The 23983-nt window shown below is 46.1% G+C and overlaps 1 protein-coding gene and 1 long non-coding RNA gene across 5 annotated transcripts in view; one reads left to right on the forward strand and one right to left on the reverse strand.

Moving 5' to 3' along the window:
* LOC134936041 (uncharacterized) overlaps window positions 1-4446 on the forward strand; it is a 144122-nt gene extending 139676 nt beyond the window's left edge. Inside the window, exon 6 of the long non-coding RNA XR_010180443.1 lies at window positions 4360-4446. This is a non-coding gene — a long non-coding RNA (uncharacterized LOC134936041). The remainder of the gene's footprint in view (window positions 1-4359) is intronic.
* The window catches only part of LOC134936040 (mucin-3A-like), a 300343-nt gene that overhangs the window by 125692 nt on the left and 150668 nt on the right, over window positions 1-23983 (reverse strand). For all 4 annotated transcript variants that reach the window (XM_063930944.1, XM_063930943.1, XM_063930942.1 and 1 more), the window contains one exon: window positions 4337-4480. In XM_063930944.1, the coding sequence (XP_063787014.1) occupies window positions 4337-4480 (144 nt within the window). The remainder of the gene's footprint in view (window positions 1-4336; window positions 4481-23983) is intronic.

The following is a 23983-nucleotide window of genomic DNA, read 5'->3' on the forward strand; positions in this document are numbered from 1 at the left end:
ACATGAATAATAACTGCCCGAAGGCGTGACCACGACAACTTAGATAAAAGTCAATGATGTTTATTATGACAACTCCGCATCACAGCAGCAATAAAAGAAAACGTAAAAGTCAGCAAAGAATAAATACAGTCCCTGAGTACTACAGCATGGCCGGAGCCACAGGGCACTGGTAGTGTGAGATAGTTCTTATGATCTTCTAGATGGAAAGTCCTTACCAGGCCCGGCTGTAGCAATGGAGATAACCCAGGATTGTACCAGCTGGTGTTCCAGGAAGAGCTGGGTTGCTAAAGGTAAAACAGCTGCTGTGGATACTGGCTGGAACCAGACTGTTGTTAGCACGGAGTGGATACTGGCTGGAACCAGTTAAATAATAAATGAACTTTGGGAGCGATGAAATGTGAACTGAAATGTAGAACTTGAGAGCGGAGAAATAATAATTCCGGTGGAGAGTGGTAAAGTGTAGAAAGGACACCGGCCCTTTAAGGGAAGCTGTACTCTGCTGGAAGCTGAGGCTGGAAGCAGGTAGTGTTGTAGCTGGAAACAGATGAATCCACAATGGATTGGAGAGTCAGGCTACACCGCAGGTGGAATGCTGGTGCGGGTCTCTATGGTGGAAGTCTTGAGACAGGAGCTGGAACCTGGAAGACAATCATAGAAGAGAGACAAACAGGAACTAGGTTTGACAACCAAAGCACTGACGTCTTCCTTGCTCAGGTACAGCTTACTTATACCTGCAGCAAGGAAGGGGTTGGCTAGGCAATTATGCAAATCAACAACACAGACAGCAGATTGGTGGAAATGATCAGATGACAGAATCCAAGATGGCTGCGCCCATGCAGACACTTGGAGGGAAGTTTGGTTTGTAATCCATGTGGTCTGGGAAACAGTAATGGCGGCGCCGGCCACCGGAGACAGGAGACGCCAGGCTGATAGATGCACATTTAACCACGCGGGCACAGCGGAGGCCGCGGCTGATGAAAAGACCACTCTGCATGTGGAAACTCAGGAACAGCGGAATCCGGTCCTGGAACGCTGAGCCCGCCTTAGGAGGCATCTGAAGGGTAAGTAATGGCGTCCAGATACCCGGATCGTGACACCCTGGACATCAAGGATGCGTACCTGCATGTCCCCATTTACCCTCCGTACCAGGAGTACCTCAGATTTGTGGTACAGGACTGTCACTATCAGTTCCAGATGCTGCCGTTTGGGTTATCCACGGCACCGAGGGTCTTTACCAAGGTAATGGCCGAAATGATGATACTCCTTCGCAAGAAGGGAGTTTTAATTATCCCGTACTTGGACGATCTCCTGATAAAGGCGAGGTCCAAAGAACAGTTGATAGTGGGGGTGGCACTTTCTCAGGAAGTGCTACAACAGCACGGCTGGATTCTAAACATTCCAAAGTCACAGCTGGTCCCGACGACACGTCTTCTGTTCCTGGTAATGATTCTGGACACAGACCAGAAAAGAGTGTTTCTTCCACTGGAAAAAGCCGAGGAATTGTCATCTCTGGTCAGAGACATCCTAAAACCAGGAAAAGTGTCGGTACATCAATGCACACGAGTCCTGGAAAAAATGGAAGCTTCGTACGAAGCAATTCCATTCGGAAGGTTCCACGCAAGGACGTTCCAGTGGGACCTGTTGGACAAATGGTCCGGGTCCCATCTCCAGATGCAACAGCGGATAACCCTATCGGCCAGAACCAGGGTGTCGCTGCTTTGGTGGCTGCAGAGGGCTCATCTACTAGAGGGCCGCAGATTCGGAATACAGGACTGGGTCCTGGTGACCACGGATGCCAGCCTTCGGGGCTGGGGGGCAGTCACAAAGGAAAGAAATTTCCAAGGACTGTGGTCAAATCAGGAGATTTCTCTTCACATAAATATCCTGGAGCTAAGGGCCATTTACAATGCCCTAAGCCAGGCAAGACCCCTGCTTCAAAACCAGCCGGTACTGATCCAGTCAGACAAAATCACGGCGGTCGCCCATGTAAACAGACAGGGCGGCACGAGAAGCAGGTTGGCGATGGCAGAAGCCACAAGGATTCTCAGATGGGCAGAGAATCATGTGTTAGCACTGACGGCAGTGTTCATTCCGGGAGTGGACAACTGGGAAGCAGACTTCCTCAGCAGGCACGACCTCCACCCGGGAGAATGGGGACTTCATCCAGAAGTCTTCCAAATGCTGGTCAACCGGTGGGAAAAACCACAGGTAGACATGATGGCGTCCCACCTCAACAAGAAGTTGAAAAGATATTGCGCCCGGTCAAGAGACCCTCAGGCGATAGCGGTGGACGCTCTAGTGACACCATGGGTGTACCAGTCGGTTTATGTGTTTCCTCCTCTACCTCTCATACCCAAGGTACTGAGAATAATAAGAAGGCGAGGAGTGAAAACCATACTCGTGGTTCCGGATTGGCCAAGATAGAGCTTGGTACCCGGAACTTCAAGAGATGCTTACAGAGGACCCTTGGCCTCTGCCGCTCAGACAAGACCTGCTGCAGCAGGGACCCTGTCTGTTCCAAGACTTACCGCGGCTGCGTTTGACGGCATGGCGGTTGAACACCGGATCCTGAAGGAAAAGGGTATTCCGGAGGAAGTCATCCCTACCCTGATCAAAGCCAGGAAGGATGTCACCGCAAGACATTATCACCGCATTTGGCGAAAATATGTTGCTTGGTGTGAGGCCATGAAGGCCCCGACGGAGGAATTTCAACTGGGTCGATTCCTGCACTTCCTGCAAGCAGGGGTGACGTTGGGCCTCAAATTGGGGTCCATAAAGGTCCAGATTTCGGCTCTGTCGATTTTCTTCCAAAAAGAACTGGCTTCATTGCCTGAAGTTCAGACTTTTGTCAAAGGAATACTGCATATTCAGCCTCCTTTTGTGCCCCCAGTGGCACCTTGGTATCTCAATGTGGTTTTGGCATTCCTGAAATCACATTGGTTCGAACCACTTAAGACTGTGGATTTAAAATATCTCACGTGGAAAGTGGTCATGCTGTTGGCCCTGGCGTCGGCCAGGCGGGTTTCAGAATTGGCGGCTTTGTCTTGTAAAAGCCCTTATCTGATTTTCCATATGGATAGGGCAGAATTGAGGACTCGTCCTCAGTTTCTCCCAAAGGTGGTCTCAGCTTTTCACTTGAACCAACCTATTGTGGTGCCTGCGGCTACTAGGGACTTGGAGGATTCCAAGTTGCTGGACGTAGTCAGGACCCTAAAAATGTATATTTCCAGGACGGCTGGAGTCAGAAAGACTGACTCGCTGTTTATCCTGTATGCACCCACCAAGCTGGGTGCTCCTGCTTCTAAGCAGTCTATTGCGCGCTGGATTTGTAGCACTATTCAGCTGGCGCATTCTGCGGTAGGCTTACCGCAGCCTAAATCTGTAAAAGCCCATTCCACACGGAAGGTGGGCTCATCTTGGGCGGCTGCCCGAGGGGTCTCGGCTTTACAACTTTGCCGAGCAGCTACTTGGTCGGGGGCAAACACGTTTGCAAAATTCTACAAATTTGATACCCTGGCTGAGGAGGACCTGGAATTCTCTCATTCGGTGCTGCAGAGTCATCCGCACTCTCCCGCCCGTTTGGGAGCTTTGGTATAATCCCCATGGTCCTTACGGAGTCCCCAGCATCCACTAGGACGTCAGAGAAAATAAGAATTTACTCACCGGTAATTCTATTTCTCGTAGTCCGTAGTGGATGCTGGGCGCCCATCCCAAGTGCGGATTGTCTGCAATACCTGTACATAGTTATTGTTACAAATATCGGGTTTTGTTGTGAGCCATCTCTTCAGAGGCTCCATTTGTTATCATACTGTTAACCGGGGTTCCTATCACGTGTTACATGGTGTGATTGGTGTGGCTGGTATGAGTCTTACCCGGGATTCAAAAATCCTTCCTTATTGTGTCAGCTCTTCCGGGCACAGTTCCTAACTGAGGCTTGGAGGAGGGTCATAGGGGGAGGAGCCAGTGCACACCAGATAGTCCTAAATCTTTCTATAGAGTGACCAGTCTCCTGCGGAGCCCATCTATTCCCCATGGTCCTTACGGAGTCCCCAGCATCCACTACGGACTACGAGAAATAGAATTACCGGTGAGTAAATTCTTATTTTTACCAACTATTTTTCTTTTTATAGTACAATACTGCACAATACTAATACAATTACATCATACACCTGTATATTATAAAGCCATTATAATACAGCGTACCCAAGATTTGTCTTGTTAATAGCATCCATTGGGGGAGGGGAGGAGGGGGATGATGATGATGAGGAGGAGTAAGAGGAGGAGGAGGCTACTAATAGTATTGTCACAATATTTTACTTCCACTATTTCAACTCACCCACTTCTCTTTGCTTTGTACAGGAAAAATGCCCCAGTGATGATTATTATAACCAGGACACAGATGCCTCCATATAAACCTGATTTTAAAATCTTTCCTGTACAGGTTCCTGATATATACATGTATTGATCTGTATTTGGGCAACTGTATACAACAACAAAATAAACAATATTTACTAACATGGTTTTGTGACGGTATTTATATAAGTAAAATAAAATGTCCTTGTAAAATAAATGTAAAAATATGTTAAGATACTGCAGACTAGACAACCAGTAATGTTTATACATGTTTATATTCCAATGGGGTGGTCTTCAGGTTGCCGACTGTCGGGATCCCGGCGCACAGTATACCGGCGCCGGGATCCCAACAGCCGGCATACCGACAGATTTTCTCCCTCGTGGGGGTCCACGACCCCCCTGGAGGGAGAATAAATAGCGCGGCGCGCGTAGCGCGACACCGTGTCCGCAAGGGGCTCATTTGCGCTTGCCACGCTGTCGGTATGCCGGCGGTCGGGCTCCCGGCGCCGGTATGCTGGTCGCCGGGAGCCCGGCAGCCGGCATACCATACTACACCCATTCCAATGTACTAGTGAATTTAAAATACAGAGACAATCGTTAATATTTGCCACCCTAAGGAAAAAAGTTTTACTTACAGTAGTTACTTAACAGAAAGACAAAAATGAATGCTTGCCTTCGCAAGGTAATTTAGAAACAGACCATATACTGTAAATGAGTAGGTATTCATTGTTAAGTACGTTGAACTTTGTCCTGCTGAGTAGGTACTGTGTTTGAGATGCTTAATATTAGATCAGTGTTATACGTAGGTAGAGTACTACTGCCATCTACTGTCTATAGTTTTTATTAAATTCCCATTTGTTTTTAATTTAAATAAAATGATTGCACTGTGGAGGATTTTTTTTAGCTCTCTTGAGCTGGTGATGCTAGTCTCCTCCATGAAGATTGTAGGATGCATGATATACTATAACCTGAGAGTAGGGTCTCCATGCTGAGAGTCTGTGGAATTATTTTATGTGTGTCAACCTTAATACAAGCATTGCAAATAGAAGTTTTCTATGATTATTCTAAAAGAGAATTTTTCAATATATTTTGTACTACTGTAGTTTTTCATTTTTTCTTTGTCCTACTGCTGTAGAATTGTAATCTTGATAACCTGTAACAATGTGGTGCTATGAATGGGATTCAATTTATGAAACCAGCTCAGAAAGGAAATGTTAAAGAACTATTTGATCTTTATAATGGTAATGTGTATTATGATTTTGAACTGTATAGCTGTCATTGTTGCTGTTTTTATGTGACTTTTTCTGTAACTGTGATGTGCTGCAATTGGTATCCAGACTATAGGTCTACACTAAACAGGTCTACAGCCAATAGGTCTATCACTAATGGTAGACATGCATTAGGTCAAGAGGGTCAAAAGGTCGACATGACAATGGTCGACATACATAAAGGAGACACAAGTTTTTTTCATTTTATTTTTCAGTTTTTGTCAACTTTTTCATACTTTACTATCCACGTGGACGACAATTGGGAACGGTAACCTGTGCCGAGCACAGCAGTAGCGGAGCGAGGCACCTTGCCCGATGCATGGCGAGCGAAGCAAGCCATGCGAGGGGACGTGATGCACTAATGGAGCTTGTCAGAAAAGTGACAAAAAGTGACAAAACACCCCAAAAGACAAAAAAAATTTGTGTCTACATCTTTTTGCGTCGATAATGTAAATGTCGACCTTTTGAGCCTGTCGACTTAATGCATGTCTACCATTAATGGTAGACCTATTGACTGTAGACCTTTTTAGTGTAGATCTAACAATCCACACTCGTTGCAATTACAAAAGGGATATTTTGAAAAGAACTCAACTGTAGGATACAGGAACTAAAATGCATTGCTAGTAATGCTGTATCTTGCAGATGTTTACTGAATTGTAGTCAGTAGCGGATCTTGCCACGGGCAAGCAGGACTTTTGCCTAGGGCGCCGCCTTCCGTAGGGCGCCACACCAGGGCAAGATCCGCTGCTGCTGTGCCCGCCGCTGCCCGCTGTGTCCCGCTGCCCACTGTGAAGGGAAACTAGTCGCTACGCATCTAGTTTCCCTTCGTGGAGAGGCCCTTTACTGTGCGGTGTACGATGACGTCATCGCGCACCGCACATCATTTCAGCGGCGCTACTACTGTACAGGGGGCGTAGCTCACCACGCCCCCCGTATGAAGCTACGCCCCCCATTGCCGCCTGAGGCACAAAAAGCCCCTGAACCGGCCCTGATTGTAGTATATACTGGAGTTACAGTAAATGTATGTTTCTCTATCGTCCTAAGTGGATGCTGGGGTTCCTGAAAGGACCATGGGGAATAGCGGCTCCGCAGGAGACAGGGCACAAAAAAGTAAAGCTTTACTAGGTCAGGTGGTGTGCACTGGCTCCTCCCCCTATGACCCTCCTCCAGACTCCAGTTAGATTTTGTGCCCGAACGAGAAGGGTGCAATCTAGGTGGCTCTCCTAAAGAGCTGCTTAGAGAAAGTTTAGTTTAGGTTTTTTTTTGTTTTTTTTTTTTCTTTACAGTGAGTCCTGCTGGCAACAGGATCACTGCAACGTGGGACTTAGGGGGAAAGTAGTAAACTCACCTGCATGCAGAGTGGATTTGCTGCTTGGCTACTGGACACCATTAGCTCCAGAGGGATCGAACACAGGCCCAGCCGTGGAGTCCGGTCCCGGAGCCGCGCCGCCGACCCCCTTGCAGATGCTGAAGCGTGAAGAGGTCCGGAAACCGGCGGCTGAAGACTCCTCAGTCTTCATAAGGTAGCGCACAGCACTGCAGCTGTGCGCCATTTTCCTCTCAGCACACTTCACTGGGCAGTCACTGAGGGTGCAGAGCGCTGGGGGGGGGCGCTCTGAGAGGCAAATATAAACCTTATACAAGGCTAAAAATACCTCACATATAGCCCATAGGGGCTATATGGAGATATTTAACCCCTGCCTGACTGGAAAAATAGCGGGAGAAGAACCCGCCGAAAAAGGGGCGGGGCCTATCTCCTCAGCACACGGCGCCATTTTCTGTCACAGCTCCGCTGGTCAGAACGGCTCCCAGGTCTCTCCCCTGCACTGCACTACAGAAACAGGGTAAAACAGAGAGGGGGGGCACATTAATGGCTATATATATATATATATTAAAGCAGCTATAAGGGAGCACTTAATATAAGGATATCCCTTGTATATATAGCGCTTTGTGGTGTGTGCTGGCAGACTCTCCCTCTGTCTCCCCAAAAGGGCTAGTGGGTCCTGTCTTCATTAGAGCATTCCCTGTGAGTTTGCGGTGTGTGTCGGTACGTGGTGTCGACATGTATGAGGACGATATTGGTGTGGAGGCGGAGCAATTGCCAAATATGCAGATGTCACCCCCCAGGGGGTCGACACCAGAATGGATGCCTTTATTTGTGGAATTACGTGATGGTTTATCTTCCCTTAAACAGTCAGTTGAGGACATGAGGCGGCCGGACAATCAATTAATGCCTGTCCAGGCGCCTCAAACACCGTCAGGGGCTGTAAAACGCCCTTTGCCTCAGTCGGTCGACACAGACCCAGACACGGGCACTGATTCCAGTGACGACGGTAGAAATTCAAACGTATTTTCCAGTAGGGCCACACGTTATATGATTTTGGCAATGAAGGAGACGTTACATTTAGCTGATACTACAGATACCGTAAAACAGGGTATTATGTATGGTGTGAAAAAACTACAAACAGTTTTTCCTGAATCAGAAGAATTAAATGACGTGTGTGATGAAGCGTGGGTTGCTCCTGATAAAAAGTTGATAATTTCAAAAAAGTTATTGGCATTATACCCTTTCCCGCCAGAGGTTAGGGCGCGCTGGGAAACACCCCCTAAGGTGGACAAGGCGCTCACACGCTTATCCAAACAAGTGGCGTTACCCTCTCCTGAGACGGCCGCACTTAAGGATCCATCAGATAGAAAGATGGAAGTTATTCAAAAGAATATATACACACATGCAGGTGTTATACTACGACCAGCTATAGCAACTGCCTGGATGTGCAGTGCTGGAGTAGTTTGGTCAGAATCCCTGATTGAAAATATTGATACCCTAGATAGGGACAATGTTTTACTGTCGTTAGAACAAATAAAGGATGCATTTATCTATATGCGTGATGCACAGAGGGATATTTGCACACTGGCATCTCGGGTGAGTGCTATGTCCATTTCAGCCAGAAGAGCCTTATGGACACGACAGTGGACAGGCGATGCGGATTCAAAACGTCACATGGAGGTTTTGCCGTATAAAGGGGAGGAGTTATTTGGAGTTGGTCTATCAGACTTGGTGGCCACGGCTACTGCCGGGAAATCCACTTTTTTACCTCAAGTCACTCCCCAACAGAGAAAGGCACCGACTTTTCAACCGCAGCCTTTTCGCTCCTACAAAAATAAGAGAGCAAAGGGCTTGTCGTACCTGCCACGAGGCAGAGGAAGAGGGAAGAGACACCAACAGGCAGCTCCTTCCCAGGAACAGAAGCCCTCCCCGGCTCCTGCAAAAACCTCAGCATGACGCTGGGGCCTCTCAAGCGGACTCGGGGACAGTGGGGGGCCGTCTCAAAAATTACAGCGCGCAGTGGGCTCACTCGCAGGTAGACCCCTGGATCCTGCAGATAATATCTCAGGGGTACAGGTTGGAATTAGAGACGGATCCTCCTCATCGTTTCCTGAAGTCTGCCTTACCAACCGTCTCTTCCGAAAGGGAGAGGGTGTTGGAAGCCATTCACAAGCTGTACGCTCAGCAGGTGATAGTCAAAGTACCCCTATTACAACAAGGAAAGGGGTATTATTCCACTCTATTTGTGGTACCGAAGCCGGATGGCTCGGTAAGGCCTATTCTAAATCTGAAGTCCTTGAACCTCTACATAAAAAAGTTCAAGTTCAAGATGGAGTCACTCAGAGCAGTGATAGCGAACCTGGAAGAAGGGGACTTTATGGTATCCTTGGACATCAAGGATGCGTATCTACACGTTCCGATTTACCCCGCACACCAGGGGTACCTCAGGTTCATTGTTCAAAACTGTCACTATCAGTTTCAGACGCTGCCGTTCGGATTGTCCACGGCGCCTCGGGTCTTTACCAAGGTAATGGCCGAGATGATGATTCTTCTTCGAAGAAAAGGCGTATTAGTTATCCCATACTTGGACGATCTCCTAATAAGGGCAAGGTCCAGAGAACAGCTGGAGACAGCTTTAGCACTATCTCAAGAGGTGCTAAGACAACACGGGTGGATTCTGAATATTCCAAAATCCCATTTAATCCCGACAACTCGTCTGCTGTTCCTAGGAATGATTCTGGACACGGTTCAGAAAAAGGTTTTCCTTCCAGAGGAAAAAGCCAAGGAGTTATCCGATCTGGTCAGGAACCTCCTAAAACCAGGAAAAGTGTCAGTACATCAATGCACAAGAGTCCTGGGAAAAATGGTGGCTTCTTACGAAGCAATTCCATTCGGCAGATTCCATGCAAGAATATTCCAAAGGGATCTGTTGGACAAATGGTCAGGGTCGCATCTGCAGATGCACCTGCGAATAACCCTGTCACCAAAGACAAGGGTGTCACTTCTGTGGTGGTTGCAGAAGGCTCACCTATTAGAAGGCCGCAGATTCGGCATTCAGGATTGGATCCTGGTGACCACGGACGCCAGCCTGAGAGGCTGGGGAGCAGTCACACAAGGAAGAAACTTCCAGGGAGTATGGACGAGTCTGGAAAAGTCTCTTCACATAAACATTCTGGAACTAAGAGCAATCTACAATGCTCTAAGCCAGGCGGAACTTCTCCTGCAAGGAAAGCCGGTGTTGATTCAGTCGGACAACATCACGGCGGTCGCCCATGTAAACAGGCAGGGCGGCACAAGAAGCAGGAGTGCAATGGCAGAAGCTGCCAAGATTCTTCGCTGGGCGGAGAATCACGTGATAGCACTGTCAGCAGTGTTCATCCCGGGCGTGGACAACTGGGAAGCAGACTTCCTCAGCAGACACGATCTTCATCCGGGAGAGTGGGGTCTACATCCAGAAGTCTTCAACATGTTAATAGACCGTTGGGAAAGACAAATTGTAGACATGATGGCGTCTCGCCTCAACAAGAAACTGGACAAATATTGCGCCAGGTCAAGAGATCCACAGGCAATAGCTGTGGACGCACTGGTAACTCCTTGGGTGTACCAGTCAGTGTATGTGTTTCCTCCTCTGCCGCTCATACCAAAGGTATTGAAGATCATACGGCAAAGAAGAGTAAGAACAATACTAGTGGTTCCGGATTGGCCGAGAAGGACTTGGTATCCGGAACTTCAAGAGATGCTCACGGACGAACCGTGGCCTCTACCTCTGAGAAGGGACCTGCTACAGCAGGGTCCCTGTCTTTTTCAAGACTTACCGCGGCTGCGTTTGACGGCATGGCGGTTGAACGCCAGATCCTAAAAGGGAAAGGCATTCCAGAAGAAGTCATTCCTACCTTGATTAAGGCACGGAAGGAAGTCACCGTGAAACATTATCACCGCATTTGGCGAAAATATGTAGCGTGGTGCGAGGATCGGAAGGTTCCGACGGAGGAATTCCAACTGGGTCGTTTCCTACATTTCCTGCAATCAGGATTATCTATGGGTCTCAAATTGGGATCCATTAAGGTGCAAATTTCGGCCCTGTCAATATTCTTCCAAAAAGAATTGGCCTCTGTCCCTGAGGTCCAGACTTTTGTCAAGGGAGTACTGCATATACAGCCTCCTGTGGTGCCTCCGGTGGCACCGTGGGATCTAAATGTAGTTTTAGATTTCCTCAAATCCCATTGGTTTGAACCATTGAAAAAGGTGGATTTGAAATATCTCACATTGAAAGTGACTATGTTACTAGCCCTGGCCTCTGCCAGGAGAGTATCTGAATTGGCGGCTTTATCTTATAAAAGTCCTTATCTAATCTTCCATTCGGATAGGGCAGAACTGCGGACTCGTCCGCATTTTCTCCCTAAAGTGGTATCAGCATTTCATCTGAACCAACCTATTGTGGTGCCTGCGGCCACTAGCGACTTGGAGGACTCCAAGTTGTTGGACGTTGTCAGAGCCTTAAAAATATACATTGCAAGGACGGCTGGAGTCAGAAAATCTGACTCGCTGTTTATATTGTATGCACCCAACAAGTTGGGCGCACCTGCTTCTAAGCAGTCGATTGCTCGTTGGATTTGTAACACAATTCAACTTGCACATTCTGTGGCAGGCCTGCCACAGCCTAAAACTGTAAAAGCCCACTCCACAAGGAAGGTGGGCTCATCTTGGGCGGCTGCCCGAGGGGTCTCGGCATTACAACTCTGCCGAGCAGCTACGTGGTCGGGGGAGAACACGTTTGTAAAATTTTACAAATTTGATACCCTGGCAAAGGAGGACCTGGAGTTCTCTCATTCGGTGCTGCAGAGTCATCCGCACTCTCCCGCCCGTTTGGGAGCTTTGGTATAATCCCCATGGTCCTTTCAGGAACCCCAGCATCCACTTAGGACGATAGAGAAAATAAGAATTTACTTACCGATAATTCTATTTCTCGGAGTCCGTAGTGGATGCTGGGCGCCCATCCCAAGTGCGGATTATCTGCAATACTTGTACATAGTTATTGTTAACTAATTCGGGTTATTGTTAAGGAGCCATCTTTAAGAGGCCCTTTCTGTTGTCATACTGTTAACTGGGTTTAGATCACAAGTTGTACGGTGTGATTGGTGTGGCTGGTATGAGTCTTACCCGGGATTCAAAATGCCTCCCTTATTGTGTATGCTCGTCCGGGCACAGTACCTAACTGGAGTCTGGAGGAGGGTCATAGGGGGAGGAGCCAGTGCACACCACCTGACCTAGTAAAGCTTTACTTTTTTGTGCCCTGTCTCCTGCGGAGCCGCTATTCCCCATGGTCCTTTCAGGAACCCCAGCATCCACTACGGACTCCGAGAAATAGAATTATCGGTAAGTAAATTCTTATTTTATGACTGTAGAGAAACCTGTGCTATCACTGTTTGTAGTAGCAGTACAGTAAGTATAATTCTGTCACTTTATTTGTATCAGTATGCAGCATTTAGTCTACAGATCAGAGAAAACACATTGTATAGGACTGTGTAAGCATTAATAAACCACTTGCCTTGTATGGTCACATCAGATGCGACCAGTCAGAAAGCCACCTGTGCGGCAACCACTATCAGAAGGACCTCACAGTCCCTCTGCTTCCTGGTTCCCTCCCCTCTGTGCCTGCCAAGCTGCCGATCACTGCTGATTGGGCCACCCAGCAACACCCACCACTCCAGTGCTGCAGACATTAGCAGTCACTGGGTTATGTTAAAATGTAGCCCCTTACCTTCCCTCTTGACCCCCAGAGTCTACAGGGAGCAGCTGGCACCGAAAATTTGAAGTCTCGATGGACACGATGTTCTAACCATCGATGTTTGTATCAATGGCCCTCATTCCGAGTTGTTCGCTCGCAAGCTGCTTTTAGCAGATTTACTCACGCTAAGCCGCCGCCTACTGGGAGTGAATCTTAGCTTCTTAAAATTGCGAACGACGTATTCGCAATATTGCGATTACACCTCTCTTAGCAGTTTCTGAGTAGCTCCACACTTACTCGGCATCTGCGATCAGTTCAGTGCTTGTCGTTCCTGGTTTGACGTCACAAACACACCCATAAAACGCCCAGACACTCCCCCGTTTCTCCAGCCACTTCCGCGTTTTTCCCAGAAACTGTAGCGTTTTTTCAAACACTCCCATAAAACGGCCAGTTTCCGCCCAGAAACACCCACTTCCGGTCAATCACATTACGATCACCAGAACGATGAAAAAGCCGTGAGTAAAATTCCTAACTGCATAGCAAATTTACTTGGCGCAGTCGCAGTGCGGACATTGCGCATTAAGCGGAGAATTGCTGCGATGCGATAAAAAATACAGAGCGAACAACTCGGAATGAGGGCCAATGTTTTTTTTTTAAAATAAAATCTGATTGGATATATTTTAAATTGGTATTCTAACCTATTTCAATCATTAAAAAATCGACAATTTCTGAGCAGTTTTTAGAAAAAATAATTAGCCAGTTAAGTGGTTAAGAATAAAAATTCAATACTCTTATCCTAAGCAAGTACAGGCCTGCTTCAGAAGTGAACACAATGCCAATGTTTGCGCAGTTCAGCGATTTTTCTTTGTACTGCACATGCGTTAGAGTCTCGCTGCACATGCCCGGCAATTGATTAGGGATTCGCGCTGGCGGGCTTCGTGAGGATTTATTTGTGAAGTGAGTGCCTGGTAGTGAGCATTTGTGAGTGGTAATGGGAGGGGGTGTTGAGTCACATTCAGGCGTGCCGCGTTCATTGTGTGGGCGTGTCTGAGCCTGCTACTGTTTCTCTGTATGCAGTTGTAAAGGGTCCAGTGGCTTACTTGCGACTATACTGTTGTTCAGAGGCCCTATGGTGCGACCAATGTGCAAGCGATGGTGATTCTTTGTAAATTTATAAAAAACTATAATACTAAGAAAGCACATGTACATAAGTAATCGCAGCCTCTGCTCAGTACTTTGTTGATGCACCTTTGGCAGCAATTACAGCCTTAAGCCTTTTTGAATATGATGCCACAAGCTTGGCACACCTACAGTATCTTTGGGCAGTTTCACCCATTTCTCTTTGCAGCACCTATCAAGCTCCTTCAGGTTGGATGGGAAGCGTCGGTGCACAGCCATTTCCAGATCTCTCCAGAGATGTTCAATCGGATTCAAGTCTGGGCTCTAGCTGGGCCACTCAAGGACATTCACAGAGTTGTTAAAATATAACTTTTATTATTATTCGATAAAAAATGCCTAGCAAATGAGAAACTGAAATAAATTGTGCACTATAAGTGAATAAATTATGTGCTGAAAATGTATTTAAAAACTGATTCCCTGTGCTCAAACACTTGTTTTGCTCAATACTGTATATTTGCATTTATTAAATATCACTGGAATTGTTCATATTAGTAACTGTTATGTATTTCATGTAGAATGAACAGCATATATTTTGCAAGTAAGCAGCGAATATGGAATTGGTAACAAGGGTATAATTTAATATCAATCTATATTTACCATGCAAGATGGGTTTATCTGTGTGTAATCCTGGTAAGCACCAATGACCACGACTACATGATCTGTGTTAAGCTACACTGACCACTTTGAGTCGGCTAACCTGTAGATTTTTAGTAAATCTTTTGATCCCAATAGCACATTGGGGACACAATATGTACTGCTTTAAGATCTGCCCAATGAAAGTGGAGAGAAATCCATACTCAAGAAAACCTTAGTACAGCAGGGACCTACTAATATATCTGAGAATCTCCCAATTTTTTGTATTTTGAAATACACCATATTGGATAGAGCACATAAAATATCCAGGTCACTCTTGAATGGGAACTTGGATAATCAGCTCTTCCCAATGTTATCTTTTTGGTCTGGAAGAAATCAGTATGGCTATATCCATACAATTTTTTAAGGGCAACCTTCTCCTTTTACTGGGACCCCAATAAATGGGAACAATTTTGATCATTAACATAATACCTATTACATCTTTAGATGAAACATGGGCCCTCATTCCGAGTTGTTCGCTCGCAAGCTGCTTTTAGCAGCTTTGCACACGCTAAGCCGCCGCCTACTGGGAGTGAATCTTAGCTTCTCAAAATTGCGAACGACGGATTCGCAATATTGCGATTAGACCTCTCTTAGCAGTTTCTGAGTAGCTCGAGACTTACTCTGCCATTGCGATCAGTTCAGTCAGTTTCGTTCCTGGTTTGACGTCACAAACACACCCAGCGTTCGCTCAGGCACTCCCCCGTTTCTCCAGCCACTCCCGCGTTTTTCCCAGAAACGGTAGCGTTTTTTCACACACACCCATTAAACGGCCAGTTTCCGCCCAGAAACACCCACTTCCTGTCAATCACATTACGATCACCAGAACGAAGAAAAACCCTCGTAATGCCGTGAGTAAAATACCTAACTGCATAGCAAATTTACTTGGCGCAGTCGCACTGCGGACATTGCGCATGCGCAGTAAGCGGAAAATCGCAAAATAACGAAAATCGGCAACGAGCGATCAACTCGGAATGACCACCATGATACTAGAGGTCACATGGTAAATCCCTCCATTAGAACAAGAGCTATGACTATGACATGAACACACAAACGATGGAGGAGACATTTTAATTGAGGAATTTATTACTCGCTTATACATATATATACCCAATAATCGCTTATATAAGGGTAATTGATACTAAACTATAGTCAATTAATTTTAAAATACACATCTAGTGCTGTTAGGTAGGTCAAGTTTTTCATCACATTTTATCACCTTTTCATTGAATGAATGTTAACACTTTTTATTTATTACTTCACACACACTTGACATACAATCAATTTTGGCTATTTATGAGCCCATCCAAATATATCAAGCATCATTGACACAAACATTTTCTGATCACTTCACTTTCAAATAGCTATGGTCATATCCCTAATCAGGAAAACCTTCACTGAACTGTATCAATCACGGAAATTGTGCACATCACGATTTTAGGTATTATTTTTCACAGCGACAGTATCTTTATACTGTTGGGGAAACAATTTAGCAACTTTCCTTAGATAAATATAATTAATGCTAAGATGTTGCATTACAAATATCGATCCAGCTACATAAGTATCATTATCGTATATAATATCCTTATTACTGCTCAATTATGTTGCTTATATAGCTGGATTGGTGTTTTTAATAGGATTATGAATATCTGGGGAGAGTGTAAGTAATAATGAAATAACTCTCCCCAGATATTCATAATCCTATTAAAAACACCAATCCAGCTATATAAGTAACATAATTGAGCAGTAATAAGGATTGTGTCTACATATACGAATAAAAGTATTGCTCTGGTACCAATTTGTGATTGGACAGGATTATCATGTGACCCATTGTAATCAATTATGCGTTCCACATGGACGAGACTACACGAACTGTGCGGTTCATTGAAGCTCATACTATATAATAAATACAAAGAAGTTCTTTATTAAGCTGTTGACGTGGATTCCCATACAAATACCATGGTTTAATATCAGTGCTCATGCTGTACTCATTGAAAAATGTCCCGCAGCAACATCAGAACTGTGAGACGTGCTAGAAATCAATCTGCTTATTAACAACTATTAATATAGACGAGTGCAATCCATGTGCAACCATAGGCGACAAGAGACTATAAATGAATAAGATAGCAGCAAGCAGCATAGAATAGGCACGCTTGGGAGAACGGGTGCCATTATTATATTACATACATCAATTATCACAAAGGTGGATGCATGTAGGTGCCCACCAATACTATTTATAAAATAAAGAGATCACTTCCAAGCGATAAGAATTTAAATGTGCAATGATGTACAGGTCTCTTTAGCACCCAGCAGACTTGTGTACTGTAGCCCCATCAATTGATGAGGGCTCAACAACATAGGCCATTTCTTCGTTATAATAGGTGAACAGGCAAGATACTTCATTACAATACTTAACATTCAATCAACAATACTGTAAGCAGACCAATTTGGGGAGACAATCTTCAATATTAAATACAGCCAAATACTTGATAGGATATAGTAGGTACACTACAGAGCGTGGTAATAAAGCTAGAGAAGCTTTTACCTATAATTTCAGAAGGGGATGTTTATAACAATAGCCCCTTCATTTAAACATCTTTACCCGACATTAAATCAATTGTAAAGGATAAATCTGTACAATAGATTTGACCCAATTTATGTATAAAGGCTGAAACAATTTATTATTCAGAGGTCACTGTCAACGGTGTTATGATTCCAGCACTCCTGGTCAGAGGAGATCTTATGGCAAGGACCGGAGCACTGAAACGGAATGCTGGGGAAGGGAGCAGGAAAGAACAATAGCCCCTGGCGCTCTAACTCTGTTGTCTCACCCGTGCTGTCAGAAATCCCTTGCGAGACTATGGTTTCTTGAGCCCCTGGCAGCCGCGTTTGAAGGGCGGATTATGTCTGCCCAACTCCGATGCCCCCCGGTCTTAGTGAGAGACAAAGGGAAATCCGAGACAGGATGATAACAAGAGGCCCTCTAACTAAACAAACAGGCCAGGGGCTACGAGCTAACTAAAAAACCTAAAGTATGTGCGGAGAAACCGCCAGGGAAAAGGACAACCAAAATCCACTTGTCCAATACTCCTACCCGGCACTGCCGAATACCAGAGTGGACCTGTGGAAGCGGAACCCTCCGCAAATGCTCCAAACACAAAATATAAGGGGTAAAGCGGCCGAGATGCTACACACGGCAGAGCCGCGACTCACGAACACCACTGGATGTTAAACGGTGATCAGTCAGGACTCCAGGGACGAGATGATAACTCCCGAGTACAGGACTTCAGAGGACCAGAATGACCGGATATAGCAGGACTGGAAACAGACTCTCAGCAAACAAAGGCAGCATGCAGGGAGCTATTACCGGCGTCTGTGAGAAGCCCTGGGAGTGTACTTAACAGGGAGTCCTCCAATCAGCTGTTTAGAGGCTGATTGGACTAAATGCCGTGCAGCTGCCTTGCTGCACGGCCAGAGAACAGGTGAACGCATAAAATCCTAAAACCCAGCAACGGGGAACGCGGTCCGCCAGTGGCGTCCCCGTTGCTAGGGTCCATGCAGCTTCAGCGCGCCCGGCGTCTAGCGTTGCTAGGGAGCCGGCGGCTGTACGTGCACGGCGTCCCTAGTTGCTAGACGCCGGGTCACGCGGACAAGCGGACCCCGTCGCCTAACAGTACCCCCCCCTTGAGGAGGGGTCAAGGAACCCCTAAAGCCAGGTTTCCGAGGAAATTCCCGAAAAAATGCCCTCTTGAGCCTCGGGGCATGAAGATCCTTATCCAGGACCCAAGACCTTTCCTCCGGACCATAGCCTCTCCAGTGAACCAGAAAATAAAGCCGGCCCCGGGACAATTTGGAATCGAGAACCTTCTCCACCAAGAACTCCTGTTGTCCCTGTACATCCACCGGAGATCTAACCTGAGAGATCCTCCGAGGAAATCTACTGGAAGAAACGTATTGTTTCAACAGGGAGCAATGAAACGTATTTCCAATCCTGAGAGATCTTGGTAAACGTAACCGGAAGGCAACTGGGTTGACTCTTTTAATAATAAGAAATGGCCCAATAAATTTGGGTCCCAATCTAGCCGAGGATTGTCGAAGCCTGATGTTACGAGTCGACAACCATACCCTATCTCCCACCTTAAAAGTGCAAGGACGTCGGAGCCTGTCAGAAAATGTCTTCTCTCGAAAGGCCGCTTTTCTGAGAGCAAGGTGCACTTTTTTCCAAATGGCTCTGAGATGGGAGGTTAAGGTTAGCGAGGAGACTGAGGAATGATGAAAAAAAGAATTAGCTCTGGGGTGAAAACCAAAAACTGAAAAGAATGGAGACTCTTTAGTGGAGGAATGACAAGAATTATTGTAAGCAAACTCCGCCAACGGAAGAAACTCGGACCAATCATTCTGGAGTTTGGCTGAATACAAGCGCAAATACTGTTTCAATGATTGGTTAACTCGCTCGGTTTGCCCGTTGGATTGTGGGTGGTAACCGGATGTTAACGACAATTTCATCTTTAATGAGGCACAAAAACATTTCCAGAATTGTGCAATGAATTGTGGACCCCGATCAGAAACAATATCAGTAGGCAACCCATGAAGTCTGAAAACATGGCGGAGAAACAAAATTGCCAACCCTTGGGCAGATGGCAGTCGGGGGAAGAGCAATGAAATGAGCCATCTTGCTAAAACGGTCCACTACCACCCATATGACTCGGAATCCGGCTGAAAGGGGAAGGTCAACCACAAAATCCATGGAAATATGAGACCATGGCCTGAGAGGAACATTTAAGGGCATACGTTGCCCGATAGGCAAGGAACGGGGAACCTTATGCTGTGCACAAACCTGACATGAATAAACAAACTCCTTAACGTCTTTAGAAAGACCAGGCCACCATACTGAGCAAGAGACTAACTCCAAAGTCTTAGAGATTCCCGGATGCCCAGAAACTTTGTTATCATGGAATTCCGTTAAAACAGTAGCTCTCAAAAACTCAGGGACGTAAAGACGACCAGCAGGAGTATTTCCAGGAGCTTGGTGTTGAAGCTGTTTTAACTGGGTAAATAAATCTTGTGTGAGGCCTGCCCAGATGACCGAAGATGGAAGTATGGGAGTAACAGGACTGTTATTGTGAACCGGAAGAAAGCTGCGTGACATGGCATCAGCCTTAGTATTCTTGGAACCAGGCCTGAAAGTGATTATAAATTTGAAACGAGTAAAAAATAAAGCCCAACGTGCCTGCCGGGCATTAAGCCGCTTAGCCGATTCGATGTATTGCAGGTTTTTATGGTCAGTCAATACTGAAATAGTATGTTTTGCTCCCTCCAGCCAATGCCTCCACTCCTCGAAAGCCCACTTTACCGCCAGTAACTCCCGATTACCAACGTCATAGTTGGATTCAGCGGAGGAGAATTTCCTGGACATAAAGGCACAAGGATGTAACTCCAGAGACTCCGGATCCTTTTGAGAAAGGATAGCCCCCACTCCAACCTCCGAGGCATCAACCTCCACAACAAAGGGCAATTCCGGATTGGGATGTCTGAGGACTGGAGCCGAGACAAAGGCTTGTTTCAAGGCCCGGAAGGACAACTCAGCTTTACGCGACCAGTTGGTAGGATCCGCTCCTTTCTTTGTCAGAGCTACAATGGGAGCAACCAGGTCAGAAAAAGAATGAATGAACCTCCTATAATAATTCGCAAACCCTAAAAAGCGCTGAATTGCTTTTAAATTGGTGGATTGCGCCCAACTAAGGATGGCCTGGAGCTTCTTTGGTTCCATGGAAAATCCCTGAGGGGAAATAATGTACCCTAAAAAAGATACTTCCGTGACATGAAACTCACACTTCTCCAGCTTGGCATATAAATGATTCTCACGTAACTTTTGAAGAACCAGACGCACCTGGGTAACATGTTGTTCCATTGATTCAGAATAAATCAGGATGTCGTCTAAGTAAACGACCATGAATTTCCCTAGGAAGTCACGGAGCACATCGTTAATGAGGTCTTGAAAAACTGCTGGAGCATTAGACAAGCCGAACGGCATCACCAGGTACTCGTAGTGACCCGACTGAGTACTGAAGGCCGTCTTCCACTCATCTCCAGATTTGATTCGGATGAGGTTGTACGCTCCTCTAAGGTCAATTTTAGAAAAAATCACAGCCGAACGTAACTGATCAAAGAGTACAGAAATCAGCGGCAAAGGATAAGTGTTTTTAACTGAGATCTTATTCAGGGCTCTAAAGTCAATGCAAGGTCTAAGCGAGCCATCCTTTTTCTCCACAAAGAAGAAGCCTGCACTTAAAGGAGATTTTGATGGTCTAAAAAATCCTTTTCCTAGGCGCTCCTTAACATAATCATTCACAGCTGCAGTTTCTGGCCCGGATAATGCATATAATCTTTCCTTTGGCAATGCGGCACCAGGAATTAGCTCAATAGCACAATCATAAGGCCGATGGGGAGGCAGAATGTCCGCATTGCCTTTGGAGAAAACATCAGCAAACTCCTGGTATTCCACAGGAATGAGTTCTGGAATGACAGCTGCTACTCTGACTGGAAACGTGATACATTCCTTATCACAAAAAGTACCCCATTGTGAAATCTCCCCCGACCGCCAATCAATGGTGGGATTATGAAAGGCCAGCCAAGGGTGACCCAGAACAACTGGAACTGCTGGGCAATGTGTAAGATAGAACTCGATTTTCTCGGAATGTAGAGCTCCTACTGTAAGTAGTACAGGGGGTGTACGGAGAGAAATAATCCCATTGGACAGCGGACTCCCATCTAAGCCATGCATGGTGACACACCTACCCAAAGGTAACTGAGGAATGCCTAAGGCCTTAGCCCAAGTTAAATCCATAAAGTTTCCTGCAGCTCCACTGTCAACAAAAGCCGACACCGAAGAACTGAGGCTGCCAAAGGAAACTTTAACTGGGACCAAAAGGGAGTTATTCGAGGAGATAAGCTGCAGACCTAGGTGAACCCCCTCACAATTCACCTGGTCAAAGCGTTTCCCGACTTGTTCGGACAGTTACGAGCAAAATGTCCCTTACCCCCACAGTACAGACAAAGACCGGAATTTTGCCTTCTGGCTCTTTCCTCAGGAGACAGCCGGGAGAGACCCATCTGCATGGGCTCCTCTACGTCTTCAGGAATGGAATATACACACGGACTTGACCTTACAGGTGCTCCTCTTTCAGCCCTCCGCTCTCTGAGACGACGATCAATCTTAATAGAAAGCTCCATGAGTTTATCGAGAGTCTCAGGAGCGGGGTACTGAAGGAGACTGTCTTTTATAGACTCTGATAAGCCGAGGCAAAACTGACTGCGCAGGGCTGGGTCATTCCAGCCACAGTCGTTCGACCAATGGCGAAACTCCGTACAATAAACCTCCGCAGGATTTCTACCTTGTTTGAGAGCGCGCAGCTGACTTTCAGCGGACGCCTCTCTATCAGGGTCATCATACAAGAGCCCTAAAGACTTAAAAAAAGCGTCAACTGACAACAATGCAGGATCCTCTGCTCTAAAACCAAATGCCCAGGTCTGAGGATCCCCCTGGAGTAAAGAAATAATAATCCCGACCCGCTGAGATTCAGTACCCGAGGAAGTCGGTCTTAAACGAAAATAAAGTTTACAGGATTCTTTAAAATTAAAAAACTCTTTTCTATCACCAGAAAAACGGTCAGGCAAATGCATCTTTGGTTCAGGGACTACCCTTGGGGAAGCTCGCAAAAGATCTTCCTGCGACTTCACCCGAAGAGAAAGATCCTGAACCATCTGAGTAAGTTCTTGAATCTGGCTGACTAAGAGCTGACCAGGATTTGGCCCTAAACCTGTCGGATTCATGAGGCCGATAAACTCTCACAAAACTGAATGAGAAAAAATTAAACCCCGTTTAATTTTAAGTTTTGGTATGGCCGGTAATAATGTTATGATTCCAGCACTCCAGGTCAGAGGAGATCTTATGGCAAGGACTGGAGCACTGGAACGGAATGCTGGGGAAGGGAGCAGGAAAGAACAATAGCCCCTGGCGCCCTAACTCTGTTGTCTCACCCGTGCTGTCAGAAATCCTTTGCGAGACTATGGTTTCTTGAGCCCTTGGCAGCTGCGTTTGAAGGGCGGATTATGTCTGCCCAACTCCGATGCCCCCCGGTCTTAGTGAGAGACAAAGGGAAATCTGAGACAGGATGATAACAAGAGGCCCTCTAACTAAACAAACAGGCCAGGGGCTACGAGCTAACTAAAAAACCTAAAGTATGTGCGGAGAAACCGCCAGGGAAAAGGACAACCAAAATCCACTTGTCCAATACTCCTACCCGGCACCGCCGAATACCAGAGTGGACCTGTGGAAGCGGAACCCTCCGCAAATGCTCCAAACACAAAATATAAGGGGTAAAGCGGCCGAGCCGCTACACACGGCAGAGCCGCGACTCACGAACACCACTGGATGTTAAACGGTGATCAGTCAGGACTCCAGGGACGAGATGATAACTCCCGAGTACAGGACTTCAGAGGACCAGAATGACCGGATACAGCAGGACTGGAAACAGACTCTCAGCAAACAAAGGCAGCATGCAGGAAGCTATTACCGGCGTCTGTGAGAAGCCCTGGGAGTGTACTTAACAGGGAGTCCTCCAATCAGCTGTTTAGAGGCTGATTGGACTAAATGCAGTGCAGCTGCCTTGCTGCACGGCCAGAGAACAGGTGAACGCATAAAATCCTAAAACCCAGCAACGGGGAACGCGGTCCGCCAGTGGCGTCCCCGTTGCTTGGGTCCGTGCGGCTTCAGCGTGCCCGGTGTCTAGCGTTGCTAGGGAGCCGGCGGCTGTAAGTGCACGGCGTCCCTAGTTGCTAGGCGCCGGGTCGCGCGGACAAGCGGACCCCGGCGCCTAACAAACGGAGTCATGTTGCATGCTGTGTTCAGACCCGTAAAACAGACTTGATCTTGTTGCATATGAAAAAATAATTAACAGCGTACACACTAGGGTCATCTGTTCTTTCAAAATAATTATCAATTATATGGTTGTCTGTGATAACTTAATCTTATAAGGAAGAATAAGTTTCTCCATAATTGAGTTGCAAAACAGTTTATATATTATCCCTAGAATCATGAGCCTTTTCCATGATACCTAATATACGTAAAAGGATAACTGTGTCCTAGTAGTATCAGGGCTTATTGCTCACCATTTAATGCCTGTGTTACATTATAGCTACTTACCCTTGTTACCAATTCCATATTCGCCGCTTACTTGCTAAATATATGCTGTTCATTCTACATGAAATACATAACAGTTACTAATATGAACAATTCCAGTGATATTTAATAAATGCAAATAAATTGAGCAAAATAATTGTTTGAGCAGAGTGAATCAGTTCTTAATTAATTTTTCAGCACATAATTTATTCACTTATAGTGCACAATTTATTTAAGTTTCTCACGTATGTTTCTCATTTGCTAGGCATTTTTTATCGAATAATAATAAAAGTTATATTTGAATAAATTATACA

This window comes from Pseudophryne corroboree, chromosome 6, assembly GCF_028390025.1.
Source record: "Pseudophryne corroboree isolate aPseCor3 chromosome 6, aPseCor3.hap2, whole genome shotgun sequence".
Lineage (NCBI taxonomy): Eukaryota > Metazoa > Chordata > Amphibia > Anura > Myobatrachidae > Pseudophryne > Pseudophryne corroboree.